Source organism: Phalaenopsis equestris, unplaced genomic scaffold (genome assembly GCF_001263595.1).
Source record: "Phalaenopsis equestris unplaced genomic scaffold, ASM126359v1 Scaffold000159, whole genome shotgun sequence".
NCBI classification, from domain to species: domain Eukaryota; kingdom Viridiplantae; phylum Streptophyta; class Magnoliopsida; order Asparagales; family Orchidaceae; genus Phalaenopsis; species Phalaenopsis equestris.
The window spans coordinates 152,816-173,827 of record NW_018164601.1 but is presented as its reverse complement, the minus strand read 5'-3'; the positions used below and the strand labels follow the sequence as shown (position 1 = coordinate 173,827).

The window sequence follows — 21,012 nt, the reverse complement described above, 5'->3', positions numbered from 1 at the left end:
TTATGCGCTTGCCCCTTAGATTCGATCCCGCGTTCGTCGTTTGCTCTTTCCTTTCCCGCAGAGCTTTCGCTTCCTTTGCCTGAACCCGTCGTTTCGGACGTCATCTTCTTCCAATATTTCTTTTCCCAATATTCTCTAGGTGGTTTTGCACATAATCTTTGAGATCTTTTGGTTTCTCGTGTATTGCACCGTTTGGATTTCGACTGTGGTGTTTCTGTTTAGTGTTGGTGCTTCTGTTTCTTGTGGTAGCTTTTGGTTGTGGTGTTTTCGTTTGGTGTTGGTGTTTCTGCATGTTGTACATTTGAGCAGTAGAAAAGACCTTATGTGATGTGGTGTTTTTGTTTGTTGTGTACTTGAAAACTGGGCTGCCGTTGGTGTTGGTGCTTCAGTTTACTGTGAATATGAGCAGAAAAAGTGACCTTATGGGGGGTGGAGGGGAGGGGGGTGTTGTATTTCGGCTGTGATCAACATTGCCATGATAATTATCATCACTGCTAGGAGACAAATACAACAGGATTGCTTCACCATGTTCATGCAAACCCAATTTCAAAAATTATCATAAAAAGAAATTCTTTTCACACACGCAAACTTCATGGAGTGAGGCATAGCATCACAGAGCCTCGAAAAATTTCTTGGAGAGAATATTAAGCATTCATAGCTCTTTAGGTCATTTTGAAAATTCCTATAAGAAATGCCTCAAATGTACTATTTCATTGATCATCATTGCCATGATCACTATTGTCATTGCTAGGAAATAAATTCAATAAGATGGCTTCACCAAGCTCATGCAAACCCAAATTGAAAATTATGCTAAAAAAAATTCTTTTCACACAGGAACTCCATGGAGTGAGACATTGCATTACAGAGTCTCAAGAAATTTCTTTTAGAGGATATTATGCATTCATAGTCCTTTGGGTTCGCTTTAAAAATTTCTATTAGAAATGCCTCAAATGTACTTTTTCATTGATCTTCTTTTCCATGATTACAATCATCACTGCTAGGAGATAAATATAGTAGGATTGCTTAATCACAAACCCAATTTCAAAAATTATGCTAGAAAGATATTCTTTTTACACAAAAACTTCATGGAGTAAGACAGTGCATCACAGAGCCTCAGGAAATTTTTTTGAGAGAATATTATGCATTCATAGTCCTTGGGTTCGCTTTGAAAATTTATATAAGAAATGCCTCAAAGGTACCTTTTCATTGATCATCATTGCTGATTTTTTTGAGAGAATATTATGCATTCATAGTCCTTTGGGTTCACTTTGAAAATTTATATAAGAAATGTCTCAAAGGTACCTTTTCATTGATCATCATTGCTATGATCACTATCATCACTGGTAGGAGACAAATACTGTAGGATTGCTTCATCATGCTCATGCAAAACCATTTTAAAAAATTATGCTATTCTTTTCACACAAAATATATAAATATGATAATTCTGTTACAAACAACATTACTATACAGGGGCATAATGGTCATATGTCCAGAAAAAAAACTATTACACAACTGTTTTCAAACCGCATAAAACAAACAACCTGTTAGCTTATCCGCAAACAACTTATTGATAAGCTGCAACTGCCCCAAACAGACTCTAAGTCATTCAATAAAAAATTTAAGAAACAAATCTCACACAAATTTAACAATAAAATTAAAAATATAATGAGATTCAATATAAGTATGTGGGATAACCACCCAACTTGTAAATTTTTGTTATTATCGAAAAGATAAGACATTCAAAGAAAGTAGCAAGATTTTTGAGCAAAATGAATCTCAACCACAAATTAATATGATCACTTCTAATGTCAGTGATTCTTTTCCTTTAAGGATACATCGAGAGGAAGTGTAAGCATGGGCAATGGAGTATTAGTTAATGTGGTTAGAGAAGATATTGATTTAAAATTAACTTTAGAAAAATGTTTAAAATTAGATTGCCTTGCATGTGTTGAATATTAAAAAAATCTAATTAGTGGTTCACTACTTGTCTAACATGGTTCTCATCTTTATTCAAGTGAAATAAAGTTATTATAACAAAAAACGAATCATTTGTTGGAACTGTATATTTATGTAATAGTTTATTTAAGCTAAGTTTATTATTATCTATCAATAAAATCTCACGTATTGATTCCTCAATTTCATTTATTATTTATTCTAATATTTGATATGGAAAATTAGGACTTGTAAATTATAAAATAATTAAAAGGATGATGCATATAGATTTAATATCTAAAAATGATATAAATAAAGATGTAAAGTTTGAAATTTGTTCTCAAGTCGAACAATTAGAAAATAATTTAAATCTAATTTCGTTAAACAAAATAATTTATTAGATCTTACTCATAGTGATGTTAATAATTTAAATGATAATTTGTTATAGATGGTAAAATATATTTTATTACATTTATTTATGATTTTTTAAAGCTTTGTTATGTTTATTTAAGCAAATTAAAGATGAAGCTTTTGATATGTTTAAGAAGTAAAAAGTTAGTTAAATAAGAAAATTGAGATGTTATGATTAGGTAGAGGCGGGAAGCATATTTTACCTTTATTTAATAATTTTTGAGAAGCAAATGATACTATATATTTAGTTACTCCTCCATATTTATCATCATTCAATGGGGTAGCAGAACGAAGAAATAAAACACTACTTAATATGATAAATACAATATTAATCTCCTCAATTTTGTCAAATAATCTATAGGGTGGAGCTTTATTGCCAGATTGTTTATTTTAAATCAAATATTTTATAAGAATTTTAATCAAATACTTTATAAATTATGGAAAAAAAATCAATTTAAAGTATTTAAGGGTTTGGGGCGATTTAGCTAAAATATTCATTCCAAAATGTGAAAAGAGAAAATCATGATCTAAAACTAGATATGTATTTATAGGATATTCTCTTAATAGTCTTACTTTGAAATTTCTTCTTTTTTTAAAAACTCAGATATTAGTGATATTTATTATAATATAAATATGAATTATAAAGTTGTTATATTTTTTGAAGATATAATTCTTATGAAATATAAAATTATAAAATCAATTGAAAATAAATAATCTTAGATAAAAAATTTATAATAAATTATGATGATATTATTTTGATAAGTGAAAATAAAAAAAAAAAAAATATTAAAAAAAGCACAAAAAAAAATTAGAAAAAAAATTAGATGATGGTTTTTACTCTTTTTAACTGAAATATTTATTTTGGAAAATAATCTTATCATATTTGATGAAGCTATGAATTCTATAGATATTATTTTTTGGAAAGAGGCTGTAGATAATAAAATAGATTCCATCTTATCCAATAAGACTTGGATGCTTTGTGATTTACCTCTTGGTTGTAAAACTATATGATGTAAATGAATTAAAAAAAAATAGGTGGATTTACAGATAAATAAAAGACAAGATTAGTAGTCAAATGATATACATAAAATTATGGCTTTGATTATTTTGATGTTTATTCTCATATTGTAAGAATTTTTACAATACATTTATTTTAGCTTTATCTTACCAGTAAGACATTAAATGAATGTAAAGATTGCATTTTTAAATGGTGATTTAAATGAAAAAAAAACTATATATATCAACCTAAAGGTTTTATAGTAAATTAAAAAATAATATTTTAAATTAGTAAAGTTTTTGTATGAATTAAAACAAGCTCCTAAACAATAAAATGAAAAAAATGGTAAGATAGTATTATCATATGACCTTTTGATTAGTGAGTCAAATATATTAATATTAAAACTGTTGATAATAATTATATTATTTTACATTTTTATATTGATATTTTAATTTTCAGCACGAATCTAGACATTATGAACAACATTACAGATTTTCTATCTACTCAACTTGGTATGAAATATTTAAGTAGTAGGTCTACAAATTAGTAGAAATATAAATATAGTTTTTATATCACAGTCATGTTGTATTCATAAACTTACATAGTTTATATATTAAGATGTAAATCTCATATGTACTCCATATAAATCTTTATATCTTATTAAAAATTTGGCTGATAGTGTATCACAATTAAAATATTCTCAAATAATTTGTTATCTTATGTATTTAACAAATTATTCTCGATAGATATTGCTTATGGCATAAGAAAATTGAGTAGATATACTAATAACTCAAGTGAAATTGACTAGAAAGTCATAGAAAGGATTTTAAAATGTTTAAATGACACAATAAACTATTACATTCATTATGGTGGTTTTACTATAATACTAGAATGATATTGTAATGCTAGTTGGATTGCTGACAATTAGGATACAAAAGCCAAGTGGTTAAGCATTTACATTTTATGGTGGTGTAATATCATGAAATTTACTAAATAAACACTAGTCTACAAATGCACTATCTTGTTTCTTCTGAAGTTGAACAACTCGAAAATTTGTTAACTTGTTTACTTTATATTAGGAAACCCCATTATGATAAATTATGATAATCAAGCAGTTATAGCAAAAGCAAAAAGTGTTAACTGTAATGATAAAAATTGTTATACGAGGATAAGACATGACTCATTGTACCAATTATATAAAAGATGTGTTGTCACTCATCACTTTATTCATTTCGAGAAAAATATTGCAGGTCCATTGACTATAGGATTTGCAAAGACTTCTATATTGAGATTATTAGAGAGAATAGGGCTGAAGTAGTCATCACATTAAAAATCAAACTTTCTTATTGGAAATTCCATGATAGAAGTTTCAATGTGATAAAGACAGTTTTAATTGAATGACTGAGAATAACACATTTTTAAATATTTTAAATGCCGAATATATATATATATATATATATATATATATATACATATATATATATAAGAAAGCTCTAGTGCAAATATATTAAAAAGGAAAGATACAAATAATTAGGATGTGAGGGCCCACACTAGAACCTAAAGCACTCGGTACAACACGCACCAATGTCCCAAACAGGTACATGTATACCAAAAAATCAAAATATAACCTGGACAAGTAAACTTTACTCTAAAAAACTCCAAACACTCGGAGTATCAAAGAAAAAAAGAGCATGAGAAACGACCCAAAGTATCCTTACCTCTTATCTCTGGTTCTAGATAAGGATCCAACCGACAAATGGTTAAGTCCACTGCCATTACCCGAAATAACTAAGGTATCATCTATTAAATTTCTGAGTTCTAGTAGACCTCTATTTTTCTTCTTCTTCCTGGATGTGTAAACCTACCATTCCTCATCCGAAGCCTGACTCATTTGATCAGTGTCATGGTCCAAAGTTTGCCGGACATGTGTAGGCTATTGCACATCACGCGCCCCTTGTGCCTGAATGACAATAATAACATGCTCGATCTAATGAGATGGCAGGGCCGTAGTAGAGAGCTCACGTAAGGTAGAATGTTGACTTGTTGCTGGGGCACACCTCGGGCTGGACACTCTCTTACGAGATTGCCAACTATTGCATCAATGATATGTTATATGGTAGGTAAAGTATCACAAGTATCTCTGCCACCACCAACAGAGGTTCTACAGGAGGAAACAGAGGGCCTACATCTTGAGCATTATGTGGAGGCTGAGTAGTTAAAAGATTTCCCAAGGGGGTAGTGAAACCTATTGTAACGTCGGCTCGTGAATTGGATGGTACGGTTACCACAATGTGAGTGGGGTCAGAGATGTCCTTGTGACGAACAAGAGGATTAGGAGGAGGGGGATCTTTAAATCTGGCTGAGCGGATGGGGGTGTAGGAGGCGACATTGCGAATTGCAGTGACTGAACATACGATAGTGAGAGCAATACATAGGGAAAAAGTGACTGAACATACGATAGTGAGAGCAATACATAGGAAAAAACTCAATAACTACTTTTTGCCAATATCCTTGATGTTGTGAGCCTAACCAAATTTCCTCAAGAGCGATTAATGTGATGCCCCTTTCAACAAGCACCCTGGCTTCTGAAGGACGTGAAAGATTAAAAGTAAGAATGTCCGTTTTGAGTGACTTACCATAGGTTGAAGCAATAGAGTACAACAATTCTTGAGCGAAATAATGAAATTTCAGACCTGAGAGGCGAATTCAGACTGGTATGATAGGTGGTTTCGTGGGGGTTGCGTCTGTGGGTTAAAATCCACAGTCCATTTCAAAATTTTCATTGCTTTGTTATCAATCCAAACTAGTCTTCTAGCAAATATGCATGTGTAATTCTCTTCATTTTTAAGTTGAATAAGGATATGCCGCTCGTTTAAGAGTCTAATTTTCCACTTCCCAATAAGGTACATAAGCTCAAATTCTTTACGAATCAGCTCTATTTTTGGATGGCTATAAAAGAATTTCCCGACTATATTCAGATGACATGAGGAAAAAAATTGATAACATTCAATTTCAGTAAAGAATATGGTTGACTTCCCATTATTCCTACCAGCTTTCTTGAGGCAGAACTTGTCGCTCTCCAGCAACGCAAAAGAAGCCGGGAAAAAATACGATTTAGGAGAACGTGAGGCGTGAACACCCGTAAGGCCAGCAACATAAGTTCCATCCGAAGCCATCACCCAATTGAAGGAGGCGAGACGTTAGAAACAGTGAAGAGTGCAGTCAAGGAGAGAGCAAATGCCGAAGAGTAGAGGAGACCCCTTCTTCTTCGAGCGCAGACGACGAAAGGGAACGGGTGATTCAGTGTGGAAGACGTCAGAAATCGTCCTTCAACGAGCAAATGTAGTCGATGAGGCGCGGACCCTTCTTCTTCGAGCACGACGAAGGACGAAACATGACGAAACATACGAAGCGCGACGAAGGATGAAGCAGATGATGTCGAGGTGCGAACCCCTTCTTTGAGCACGATGAAGCGAGAATGAAACGAAGCAGTCGCCAGAGTTCGCCATGAAACGTCAGGAATATGTGAGGGAATGTGGATTCAAAGGTTGTCAAAGGAATTTAATATTAGGAAAAAAAACAAAATCAAGATGTTTAGTGATATTCAAGAGGCTATTAGTACACCAATAATCCTATGCATCATGACATAATAAAACACATTGAGATTAACCAACACATCTGCTATGTTCCCACAAGATTTCAATGTACTGATATTTTCACCAAATGATTATTACCAAGGGTCAGCCATGATGAATTGAAATCCAAGTTTGGTTTTATTCAGTATACAACCCAACTTGAGGGGGAGTATAGAAAAGTGCAAATTCTCATTAGAAAATTTTTATTCTTCTCTTAGAATATTCTCCAATAATGACACTTCTTTTTGTTTATATTTCCTATTTTATGTTCTTTCCTATTTAGAGGGATTCTTATTTTATTTATTTTGTTATTTTATATTTATATTGTGTAGGGTAATGTTTGAGCTACGATGAAATAAAAATATTTTTTGGATTATACAGGCTTGTTACTATGATTGCATTATTTTAGGGGTTTTGTCAATTAGCCTCTTATCTTCAAAGAATGTAAATGGTGTGACTTTAGTTGTGGGTGCTCGCGTCATTGCCATTAATTTCACCTTGATCTTAGTTGCTTGAGGCTAAGATCGATGAGTAGCTTCTACAGGTTTGCATGAGTGGGTGGGTATAACTCCTGCTATATGGATGAAGTGAGTTGCGACATGCTTTTTCTTTCTTCTGTATCCAAGTTTTTTCAATCTTCTATTGGGATCCGTCAGTATGAATTCCTTTAGCTTTATTGCGTAAATAAGTTTTTACTAAATTGTTGTGGTGATGATAGTTTTCTTTCATGCCCATGGTTTTATGGAACACACAGTATTTGGTCATGTCCCTTTGAGGTCCCATCTTCATGTGGTTTGATCGCCAAAAATACTCTTTATTTTGGATATTTTTGATCAATTCGACCATTGATAATTGCAGAGGTGTGATTGTGGGATATTTTATTGTGGTGTCCAATTTGTTGCCGACAATTGCCTCTTTTGTTAGTCGGTGTTTGCCTCTGGTGTTGATTAATAAATATGATTTGGTAGGGCGACTGGATCTGCTATTGACAAGCCTGCCTAATTGCGACATCTTGGCATGAGTTGATTCTTGATGGCGTTGTCTCAAACGTTTTGCCCGGTCTCACACTTTATGATTTTTGGCTTATGCCCCGTCTATATTATTTTATTCCTCAGCATTTACATGGTCGTTCGCAAGTTTAAGCAACTCACTAATGTACTTGTTTGTTGCGGATTGAGAGCATCTGAATGGTCCCTCGCGGAGCTTAGGAAACAAACGGCTCTTGATCTTTAGCCTCTAGCATTTATCTTTGAAATCTTGTTATTGAAGTCTAGAGGGGCTTGTCGTACTCTTGATGCATTCTCAGCAATGCCTTTGAGCTCTTCTATGACCATCGGGCACTTTCAAATTGAGTGATGAACATCCTCCTAAACTTTGCAAAGGAAGTGATGGTTCCTAGTGGTAAGCAAGAAAGCCACATGAGAGCTGATCACTAAGATTTGTGAATAGCATTCAACACAACAATGCATTATTGATGTCGAGAAGTGACTTCTTCACCTCAAAGTATGCAACATGGTCAATCAGGTTATTCGACATCTATGAAATTCAAGATGAAAGAACTTGAACTTTCAGGTATTAACGATTTCTTTAGTGAAGGATTTGGTTAATTGGGGTGCTTTTTCAACCTGTCCCTCAAATCACTTGGGCTCAGGGGTTGGCTTGTCTTCTTCAAACTCAGGATAATAGGTTTTGTCTAGAAACTATCATTTTTCTCCAGAGTTCACCTCTTGGCCGCTGATTTTTTTAACTGTACTCGTGGGTTCATTTACAATGTCATTTTCAGTATATGGTCTGGGACACCTAGACCAATATTTCCAATCTATTCCCTAATATTTCTTTCAATCTCTTGTCCATTTCAGTCAACTGTATTGCGGCCATTAAGTCTTGTTAGTCCATATGAACAAGGTCTTTTCTACGGACAGTTTCTCTGATTGGATTTATGCTAGTTCCTTCAACAGGTCTTTGAATTCCCCTCTTAGTTTTGAGCATGATTTTATACTCTTTTTTGATATTTTTAAATAGAATACAAAATGCAAGTTTCAAGGATAGAATTGCAGATTCAGATTGTCCAATATCCTTATTGAAGATAAAAAATTAAAATCCAACTAAGACCATATTCACTTTGATATGACCTTATTAGGGCTTTACATCTGATATTCATGCTTTGTTTATTTCATTTCAGTTCTTTGCTTCTAGAGTTTTCCTGCTTTAATCTGCGGTCGAGGTGGTCTCATAGTTTACTTTTCAATTCTTGTCTTAAGAAATGTAGGATTTCGCTTTTGATGTTTTTAGCTGTCTGGGTTAATAGTATGCCTGTTCTGCTTTTGCAGTTTTGATTGATTAAATTACTTTATCCCTATATTCAGATATGCTGCGCCAATAAAGGTTGATATCGAATACACCAGACCAAATCAAACGAATAAGGAGTACAAGGTAACCTTTTTTTTTTTTTTTGATTCAGAATCCTTTTGAAAACTTGTTATTGATGCCAGAGTCTTCTACGTGTTATGTTCAGAAAGACCTTATTATTGGGCGAATGCCAATTATGCTCCGCAGCAGCAGTTGCGTGTTAAGTGGAAAGGATGAAGCTGAACTAGCCAAACTTGGTTTGGTTTTCTCTATTATTTATGATTTTGTTTACTTTTAGTTCTGCTCCTCTGTTCTACTCATTGTATGATTAATGTTCAAGGTGAATGTCCTCTTGATCCCGGTGGTTACTTCATTATTAAAGGAAATGAGAAGGTAATCGTACATTGGTAATTTGATTAGCATTTATTTATCATATTATGATAAGTCAAGGGAATCTAACTGCGGTGAAGTAGAATTTTTGAAAGGTCTTCTGTGTCCGCTTTTCCTAGCCCCATATGTTGCTACTAGAACCTTCATTGTTATGACTTACTATAAGGCAAGCTGTGCACTTCTGAATCTGGGGAAATCAATCTTCTTTCCTTTTTTTTATTGTGCTTTCTGCATCTTTTGAAATGAAATGTTTAAATATTTTCTTTCATTATTTTAAAAATAACTGTAGGACTTTTGTTTGCCATCTTCTGCATCTTTCAAAAGAACTCTATTATTAAATTTAAGTGTGCATCTTTCAAAAGAACTCTATTATTAAATTTAAACGTGCAGCCCAATTGACCTAGTAGTTGGGTGTTTTGTCTCTAACCATAAGGTCTTGTGTTTAAGGCCTAACATATTTAGGTTTGTATACCAGTCTAAAATAAAAAAAAATTGAGTTAATTTTTTTTTTTCTGTAGGAAGGCTACTTTTCTTTGATATTTGGTAATTCATGCATCATCTTACCATCTACATGACATATTAAAATTAGAACACAAAAGATGTATGGCAGAAAATTTTTGCGTTACATTTATTGATTTTAATTTTCTTTGTGGCTCTTATTTGTTTTAAATGCTTTTTACATTAAGTTATTTGTCGTTTTTACTTTTGAGGAAAAACAACACATAATTTATTTAAGAAATTGCCTTTCAATTATTTATTTTCTATGATTAGTTTCTTATTAACAAAATTATTTTTTGGTTCAACCATTCAGGTTTTTGAATGACATACGGTTTCATTGTAAATCTATTTTGGAATATCAAGTCTTGCATTTGGTTTATGTTTTCATTTTCATAATTTCTTTAATTCTTTAGTTAGTGGAAAAAACCTTATGTTGATATGACAGTAGCTTTCCCGTTGACCATATGCGGTGGTAGATAGAAGTGAAATAATCTTCCAATATTCTTGAAACTATCTTTATTGTTCAACTTCACCTTATATGTTCCTTGCTTTGACATTTGTTGTAAATCTAAACATCGGTTTGATCGATTTAAAATTTTAGGTGATTTTGATACAAGAGCAGCTTTCCAAAAATCGAATAATAATTGACACTGATAGCAAGGGCAGGTTTGTTATTAGCACTATAAACTTTAGCTCTTTGTTTTGCTGGTATTTTCTTATGCTTATACGGTTACCAGAGATTATTGGAAAGTTTATTTTTTATTTTACTGTTTTTAATCATTGGTTGCACTAGTTTTCATAATATTCTCTTGAATGGTAACTATGAACAAGATGATATTCAACTGTAATCTGTGTTTACAGGCTTCTTTCGTTACTTTTGAGGAATCTCGCCTTCCTGTCTAGTTGTGTGTAATAACTTTCTTTAATTCAGTCTGGATCTTTTTTTCACTTATTTGTGAATTCTATCTGAGGACATCCGGTTAATAGATGATTGTACAAGCTTCATAATTTTTCTACTGCAGTTTCTTACTGTATTATAATTTTGCCCCCATAATCAGGGAAATGGTTAAGATAATGATCATTTATTTCCTTTCCGTTATTCTCCCTCCTTGGCCAAAACATACCCCCTATTGGGTGTAATTTCAACTTCTTGATCCAAGTGAGATTTGTGTTGGAGTTTTTGAAATTGTCTTCATAGGCAATTGCAGTAATTGTTTTCCCCTAGTGCATCTTTGTAAGTTCCAAGCAATCATTTTGAAGTTCCCGGAAGATTGGTATTTCCAGAATTTCGGATATCATTTCATCTCCAAAAGCATCCTGTAATGACGCCCGGTTCCGAAGATCGTTGGCAATGAGGGCCAAAACCGGCAGCCCCTCCAAATTTTTGATTTTCACGGGACAAGGCCACCTTGCAAGGGGCTATTTCTGGCTGACTATTTACATAGATGTAGAGAAATTATTTAAACGATGTTGTAGTATAAAAAATTAGCTCAATTTTAACTCTAGTCATCTCACAAACTGCAACCGATTTGAATTCCACGACATTCATCGTTTGGGGCATCATGTACTTATTTGACCCACCCCTTTGGGGTAAAAAAATTATAATTGCTATGATCAACTACTTTATGAAATAGATTGAAGCAAAAATGCTCCCTAAGATGATGACAAAGTTCTGAATTTCATTTGGATTGAAATAATTTACCAACATGGAATACCTATTGTAATAATCACTTGTAATGATTGATAATTTTTTGACAAGCCTCTCAAAATATTCTGCCAATATCAGGATATTTGCCTTAAAATTTACCTCAGTGCATAATCTAAAGACATTGCCAAGTTGAAGCAACAAATAAACAAATTCTCAACCTGCCTCGGAAGAAAACTGGATGTGCTAATTATGAAGAAATATCTACTAACTTTTGCATAAGTTTATTATGATATGCTTATTATGAAGAAATATCTACTAACTTATGCATATAAGTCTAATTTCATGTTGTGGGGAGCTAACAAGCTATAGGCTCAATGACAATGTTTAAAATTTTGTAATTGGGTACTGAGGCACTTTTCTTTCATGAGGTGAGACGTAAGCTTCAGGGTGTTTTGGGGGGTATGTCTGAAATTAAAAAATTACGTAAATTAATAAATATTATATAAACTATAAAGTGTGAAGTAAGGAATAACATATTAATATTCTTACTTGTTAACATAAACTTATTAATATATTAAAATGCAATATAACAACATTAAAATTGGAAAAGAAGGAATAAGCTAAGATGGTTTATAATTAGAAGTAACACGTTAATATCCCAACATGAAATTATGAAATAAATTGGGTAATAAAAATATTAAACAATCAAAATAAGTTAAGATAACAAAATAAATTACTAAAATATCAAAACATAATAATCAAAATTAGTTCAATAGAAATTTTTTTCTCTCTCATAGTGGCCCCACTTAAGCATTTATATAGCAATTCATCAACATGTTTGTTTTTTAATTTAAAAGTATATATTATTCTCATCACCCATTTATTTTTCATTAAAATTATTGGCATATTGAATTATTTACTTAAGTTTCATTTTTAGTCATATTTTTACTTTCTTTAATTTTCATTAAATTTATCAGCATATTGAATTATTTATCTCACGTCTTAATAATCAAAATTAGTTTAACAGAAATCTCTCTCTCACTCATACTGGCTCCACTTAAACATGAATATAACAAGTCATCAACATTTGAGTTTTTTAATTTAAAAGTCTATATTATTCTCATCACCTAATTTCTCATTCTCATTATCTTTAATTCTAATTATCTTATCGTTTTAATAAATAGTCATCAATACAAATATTAATAAAAATAATAAATATGTTGATAAGTAGAACTTCAACTACATGATTTTTTATGGATATCTTATTCATTTCTTGTTATGTAATATGTGTGGTGTGAAGATTAATACGTAAGGTATATTGATATTATTTTTACTTTTGTTAAAAAAATTGCGGATAGCTTAAAAAATTTCAGGCGTTCTTTGAGGCGAGGCTTGTATCAGCTTGGGTGAGTAAGACTCATTGTGATTTTTTTGAAAAAGCGTTTAGGCGAGCTTTAAGGCGTGCCTAATCTTGCGTAATTTTAAACAAAGCTCAATGATACATTATTCCTTTTAATAAGGATTGAGTATCTTATTGTAATTGATTGATTAACTTTCGAGTGGCTAACTATGAAGTTTACTTGTGTAACAGTAATCTCCCTTTTCTTAGGGGTGTCATTCATCATATTGATCATTTTCACAATCAAGCTTGACGTGCAACATATGCAGATAATTTTGTTAGACAAATTTCTCACCAACATTTTTAATAACTTTAGTAATTATGCTTGAGTGAGAAAAATAGTTTGTTTATGTTATCAAGTAACATAACTATACTTCCATAACCATTCTTATGGATTAATCATAATGATTAATGTTTAAGTGTGTATGATTTTAATCATCAAAATGTATTATACAACTTTTAAGAATTTTCGAAGGGAAATTATATGTATTAGTCATAGTGTTTAATTTATATCATGTATCTTTCTATCATTATATATCTAAAACTATAGATTTAAATCTTTGGTTATATGATAAAATTAGGTCATCTAGCTATGACCCCGTTTGTTGTTTTCTCTTATCTTACAAGGTTTAGGAAACTATGGGTTCGTTGTTACATTTGAGAGGGAGAAATTATTCTCCTTTAATTATCCATATTTATGTTTTTGTTTCTTTCCTTTTCATCATGATGATTTAAATTTTCCTTTAATTATATGAAGGTTAGTTTGAGTTGTATATATATTTATTATTTGCTTAATGACAAAATTAGGGAATTTTTTCCTCTCAAGAAAGTTTCCCCTAAATTCTTCATAGTATCAGAGCAAGAAAACAAACCCTAGCTCTTCTATTAGCTATCAAAGTCTCTCCAAAAACTAGAATCTTTCCTGTATGTGTTGGAATTCCACCGGCCAGCCTGCGGCCTCTACTGTTGTTGCTGCCTCTCTTTTCCTCGTGCTTTACTCCACCAGCCCTCTCATTGTTGTTACATTACCCAGCAGCCTCCATTGCCTGACAACCCTTCTTCTTGACTGTGGCTTCACCTGCCTTCTTTGGCGGAGTGGAAATCCTAGAGACCTTCATTGCAGGCACAAGTCCTTTCTTGCAGGTGCAATTCCGTCCCTTCAGGCGCCTCTCAATTGAATTTTTCTCTGTAGTGCAAATCCTAACATGCATTCTTCGACTCGATTCTCTCTAGTAGAAATCTCATACCCAAGCCAACATCACATCTGTGTAGCTGCTGTACCAAGTTATCAAACGAAAATTCTGCGTTGTTGACAGATAGTGTCTCTGGTTGAAATCCTTTCTCTCTCTCGTAGAAATCCCGTGTCAATGGCTGACAATGTTTTACTTGAGTAGAAGTTCTTTATTGGTGACATCCAATTTCTCTCTTAGGTGGAAATCCTTTGCCCCTCGACGACCAATTTCTTTTCGCCTCATCATGACAAACAAATATGGCGTGAAAGTTGCTTCTTTCTCTTATGAACTTGAACCTAGGATGCTTCGTTCTACAATATTTAAAATCTCTTCATGAATCACTATTCACATGCTATATTACAACATTTTCCTCCAGTGGTCTCAATTTGTGTTTGTGTATATCTGTGGTAAAGGAAAAGATGATCATCTCACCAAGGAAAATCCTGCACTAGAAATTACTGATGCTATGTTGGGCATGAAAGATTGAAGGTGACATGGTCATGTCATGGCTTGTCGATCCCATGATCACGAAAATTGGATAAAACTTCCTCCGGTACAAAACGATCAAAGAAATTTGGGATTCCGCAAAGAAAACCTATTCAGGTGTTGACTACATGACCTACAACAAAACGAGTTGATTGTTACTCAATACTTCAACACTCTCTCCAAATATTGACTCCAACTAAATATTTATGAAACATACTCATGAAGATCCTTACAAGACTTTGCTCTTTACAAGATAATTGTCAACTAGAAATGAACCATCAAGTTCCTTCTAGGACTTAGCAAGGAACTAGATGAAGTCATCGACAAAATCATGGGAACAAAATCTCATCCCTCAATTTGTGAAACCTTTGATGAAGTACGAAGGGAAGGGAGCAAGTAGGAACTCACGATGACAGATAATCCTATTGCATCAAATGTTGACTACTCGGCCTTATATACTCACAAATCAAATGTGAACAGACTGTGGTGTGAGCATTGCAAGAAGCTTGTTCTTCTGAAGGAGAAGTGTTGGAAAATTTATGGAAAGCTTGCAGATTAAAAGCTTGATAAAATCAAAGGTTATGGGGGAAAATCAAGCAAACACAACATCAAAGGAAGGCAAGTTTCATGTACATAGTCATTTCAACAATGAATAACTTGAAGCTCTTCAAAAACTCTTCAAAAACACAACATCAAAAGGAAGGCAAGTTTCATTTTCATCATGATGATTTGATTTTCTCTCAAATTGTGAAGTTTGAGTAGTATATATATTTGTTATTTGCTTAATGTGAAATTTAGAGAGTTTTTTCTCCAAGAAAGTTCCTCCTAAATACTACAATGGGCATTATTAATCATAAACATCATCAATCTTGTACATTTGCCAACCTATTTCAAATGACAACCTTTCATAGATTGTCTTCGCATTATTATAAATCTTGTTAAAATGTTTAATATTTTTGTGCGCCCATTATCAATCAACTTGTATTAATATGCATCAAGATAAATTGACATGTAAAATTTTACATCTGGGTATTCTATTATCCATTGTATTTTGAAAAAAAATTAAGATTTGAGTAGTATAAACATCATATAATTTCTTAAAATATGCGTTAATATAAAAGATAAAATAAATTTAATGGTAACATTAAGTGCAAATATGCTATTCAATATGAAGAAACTTTGTAAACATTAAACCTTCAATTTGTTTTCTTCCTATGTTACAAATTGGGCATTATACTAAATTTGTAGGATTTTCCTCGTTACTAATTTTTTTATTTCTCTAGTTTCAAAATCTTATTCCTTTGTAAGCAACTTAATAAAAACATCAAATTTTCAATACATACAGATTCTTAAATTAATAATTAAAAAATAAATCAATTAGTCTCAAATAACATTATCATCCTAAAAGAATTGCTCATCATTCAGCCTCCAAGTTTATCAGTCAAAAGTTTCCTCAAGCTTCTCCTCACTTATTTTTATTTTCTTTTCTTTGTTTTCTTTTTAAATTTAATTTTTTTTCCTTTTTCTTTTTTTTTTCTTTTTCCCTTTTTCATTTTCTTCTTCTATTTTTCTTCTCTACTTTTCAAATTTCTCTTTGTTTCAGGCCTATCCAAAGACTACCCTTTTCTCCCCTCTGTTGAATAGACTATAAAATTTTATCTTATCTGAGAAAGGTCTTTGCACAACTTAATGTGTATGAGGCTTTCCTGATTTCTAAGATCTCTAAGATAATTTAATTTAGGCTCTTAAGAATCCATAGAAATATAAAGCCTATTTTTTTGAGCGATGTATGATTGAAGTTCTGCATGCTCATGGTGTTTTGGTATCACAATTTTTTTGGATGATCTCATGCTTGGAACATCATAGCTTAACTGCTCTTTATATGTTGCAACAGAAAGAGAAGGCGTCATGATAAATCAAACTTTGATTAATCTAGGCTCCTTTGGAAATATTATGAGCTTATGAGCCTTGAGTTTTTTGTCTTTTGGTATCCAACACCTTGGGTGAGATAAGTTGATGGTGCATATTTTCAATGAAAAGGGCCAGATTACCTTGCGATGTTTTTCCTTCCGCTTATATTTGGATAGCTCTACACGAATCAGAGTTTCATGTGATCGTTGCTAACACTTTTTTTAGAGTTCTCTTGGGTTAGCCATGTCCTTTTGAGTATGGAATAGTCCATTATGAAGATGTTAAATATTTTATTCCAAAAGAATCCAAATTATCACAACATCCAATAACGACATCAAATTTGAAAATTGCAAATAAACTTAAAGACGAAAATGAAAAGAATCAAAGAGGAAGAAAGAAGGGGTTTCCGACTAATCTCAAAAAAAGAAAAGATAGAGCATCACCCAAGTTAATGAGAACTATTCCGCACTTGCAGAATGATATAGAAGATGAAGATGACACTGCCATGTCGCCTTGGGAGAAATGTAAGGTTTCGACTAAAGGGAAATAAAGAAAGCTATTCTGACTCTTACTATGATTTTGAGTTTATTTATAAGAGCAGGATATAATGCATTTTTTTCATGAATGACTGATTTGTCAATATCTTTTGTATTATTATGAAAGCTAAATCAGGTGCTTTTGATTTACAGATAAAGCAGAATGATGAGTTAGCTTAGGGTTGGAAGGAAGATACGGTTTTTTTAATAATAATAATAATATAATAATAATAATAATATTCTTATTATTATTATTATTTTTATTATAATTAATTATCCATCAATCCATTTTAGCCATCCAATTGGCCTCCACCCCAGCATGCCACAGGCTCATAGGAAACCTGCGATTAACTTTTAAATTTATGGATAGTAATTTAATTGAAACTTTAGAGTAAAGATTAATTATTAATTTCTAATAAACTCATTTTTTTATATATTACTTTAAATTTCAACTTGATCAAAATGAAATATAGAATTTTATAAAAATGTTTTTGATCATTATAAATTTCAACTTATCATAGTCTTTTATAAGCAACTTTTAATTATACTGAAGGTTGGTTCAAGTTCTATTTGTTATTTTGCTGATCTTCTAATTCCTGTTTATTTTAATCATGTTAATGGACTAGAACACTCGACATATATGGACTAATAGAATTATTTATCTTTTTCATTATTTGTACTAATATGATGTGGACCAAATATAAATCTTTTTCATTATTTGTTATTTTGCTGATGTTCTAATTCCTGTTTATTTTAATCATATTAATGGACTAGAACACTCGACATGTATGGACTAATAGAATTATAAAAAATGTTTTTGATCATTTTTGGTTTGCGTAAAAATTGGCTTTAAATTTTAGGAAATTTTCTTGTATCTTTTTGAATCTTTGGGGTATTACCGGGATTATCATAGTTTTTTATAAGCAACTTTTAATCATATTGAAGGTTGCTTCAAGTTCTATTTGTTATTTTGCTGATGTTCTAATTCCTGTTTATTTTAATCATATTAATGGACTAGAACACTGGACATGTATGGAGTATAAGTTTTCAAGCACTAATCATTTTATTTTGCTGATGTTCTAATTCCTGTTTATTTTATTCATTACCATCAGGTTTCTATTTCTCTTTCTAATTAGTAATCCTTGAGTTATGTCTTTTGTGGTAAGGTCTTTGAGCGATAAGATATATTCTTGTTTGTGCTACTGTATAGAGTATAACATATATTTGGCTTAGAGGAGTTTACCTTTTCTTTTGACTTTCATGATGAAAAGGTCCTCGCCAAAAATGGGGTAGAAGGTTGGGAAAATGAAGAGTAGCAAACTATGCATTAGATTGTTTTATTTTTTTGGTCATTCACTTTTATGCATTATTTTAAATATTAAAAACTCCTCCAGTTTCTATTTATCTCCATGTACTTGAATTCCATTTGATAGGAGCAAACACTCATTATACAATTTTGCTTCTGAATTTAAAGTGGCGTCTTTCCTTCTTTACTTCTCTAGTAGGCAAAATATCTGCATACTTTTCATTCTCTCCAGATTGTTAATCTTGAATAATTTGACGTGTTTCCTCACATCAATGAATGTATTCTGTTATCTCCTCTTTCCTATATCAGTTGCTTTTTATATACTTATTTTAGAATCTGCCTTAAATATGAGTGCGATGACAACTTTCTCTTTTATCATTGTCAGGGTCAATGCATCTGTTACAAGCAGTACTCATGAGACAAAAACAAAAACTGTTTTTTTCATAGATAAGGATAAAATATATATGCAGCTCAATCAGTTCGCCAAGCCGGTAATTCAAATTGTCCCATTCTTACTGAAGCCCATGATAAGGATATTTTTTATCTTTTTCATTATTTGTTCTTTGATTTCTAAGATTCCAGTCATGATTATTATGAAAGCAATGGGGTTGGAGAATGATCAAGAGGTTGTGCAAATGCTTGGTAGAGATCCAATCTATGGCTCTCTTCTTTTTCTATCAATACAGGTATGTTTGAATTGCAATCAGTGATAGATTTTTCTCAATTTGCGATTGTTTTGCACACTTTTATTATTTATTTTTATTTTAATTTTTATACATTTTTCTGTCATTTGTGTGTAATGCTGTATCTCTGATATTTATCACTTGATTGTTTTTCTTTGAAGTTATATTTGCTAGCATCGTTATTACTTTATATTAGTCTGTTTACATACATCTTTATCATACCATCATTGCTTTATAAAAAGAAATAGTTAAGTATAATTTAAATTTGATTTTACATCTTTGACTGGTCTCTTTTTCTTGCGAAAAAGAGGGGCAATATGTATATTTTTTTCACAATTTTCATCCGAGCTTTGTAAAATTGTTATAGCAGTATCACTCAGGTAATTGCATATCATCTTCTAAAATGATAGTAGTTTTAAGCATTTATGCTATCTTTGCCAAGTTCATTATGTTGGAAAATATTTGGCAACCTAATTCAAGCATTAAGCGCAAAAAAGAAGGAAAAATGAAAAATAAAATAATGGCAAAAAAAAAAAAATCAGTAGAATATTAAATAGGCTTTCCAAATGGATGGTTATGTTTAATTGTTGCCACCATACATTTCATTTTAATTTGATGGTGGATAATCACTATCCTAATTTCTCTGATAAATTATAAAGATGCGCCACCTTCTTTCTTATGTATCTTATGCTTCAACTATTGACAGACTTATAAATGTAATGGTGTGCATTAGATATACATCGCCCAAATAGTGGTTGTGCGTCCAAACAAATAAAATTGTAGGTAGTGAAGTGAATTTTCAATTATTTAAGAGTTACGGTAAATTTTGCTCTAAGTTTCAAAAAATTGACTTAAAGTTTCAAAGTTATATTGATGTTTGGAGATATTGATGGTAGCTAAATTGTGCCGCCTACAGTGACTCTTTGGTTGACATTTTATAATACCCTTGGGGTCATGGGATTGATTTTGCTTATGTGCGGGATAAAATTCTTAGGCACGTGAGGTTGGTAGGGTATATATATATTGATTGTGGTAAAGTAATCAAATGTGGTTTGCCAATCATTTGCTCTTTATACTATTAAGGCATTGGGAGCCAAGGAAAAGGATGGGGTGGCTACCAAGCTGGGAGGGGTTGGAGGTAGCCCTGGAAGGGGTGGAGGGCTGGGAAGGAGGCTAGAGATGGGGAAAGGGAAGTGGCAACAACTGGTGAGGGAAGAGATTGGGTTTACTACTGATAGCATGTGGGGGTGGTAATGAAATAGGAGGTTGCTGCGGGGTGGATGGGTGAGAGGTTGGGGTTGTTGTAGTGACTGTGGGAGGGCTGGGATGAGGTTTACGACAGGGAAAATAGGGAGAGGGGGGGCATGGGAAGGGTGACAGGCTGCAGGGGAGGGGAAGTAGGCAAGGAATTATGGGAAGATACACACCACCTCAGATGAGTTATAATCAAAGCACCTTCTCATCGTCGGATATAATCCTAGAAGGGAAAAGAGGGATGTTGGAGGCTGTCCAAACAAAAATCTCAACCAAAACTAATGCTTAAAACCAAATAACACATATTATAATAAACTAAGATAACTAGGAGGAAGGGGGGGGGGG

The 21,012-nt window shown here is 32.3% G+C and overlaps 1 protein-coding gene across 2 annotated transcripts in view; it reads left to right on the top strand.

Annotated features, from left to right (window-relative positions):
• LOC110021985 (DNA-directed RNA polymerase III subunit 2) overlaps nucleotides 1-21,012 on the top strand; it is a 171,106-nt gene that overhangs the window by 7,234 nt on the left and 142,860 nt on the right. For both annotated transcript variants that reach the window (XM_020720733.1, XM_020720734.1), the window contains exons 5-10: nucleotides 9,342-9,408; nucleotides 9,491-9,581; nucleotides 9,665-9,717; nucleotides 10,814-10,878; nucleotides 19,116-19,221; nucleotides 19,306-19,416. In XM_020720733.1, coding sequence (XP_020576392.1) covers nucleotides 9,342-9,408; nucleotides 9,491-9,581; nucleotides 9,665-9,717; nucleotides 10,814-10,878; nucleotides 19,116-19,221; nucleotides 19,306-19,416 — 493 coding nt within the window. The remainder of the gene's footprint in view (nucleotides 1-9,341; nucleotides 9,409-9,490; nucleotides 9,582-9,664; nucleotides 9,718-10,813; nucleotides 10,879-19,115; nucleotides 19,222-19,305; nucleotides 19,417-21,012) is intronic.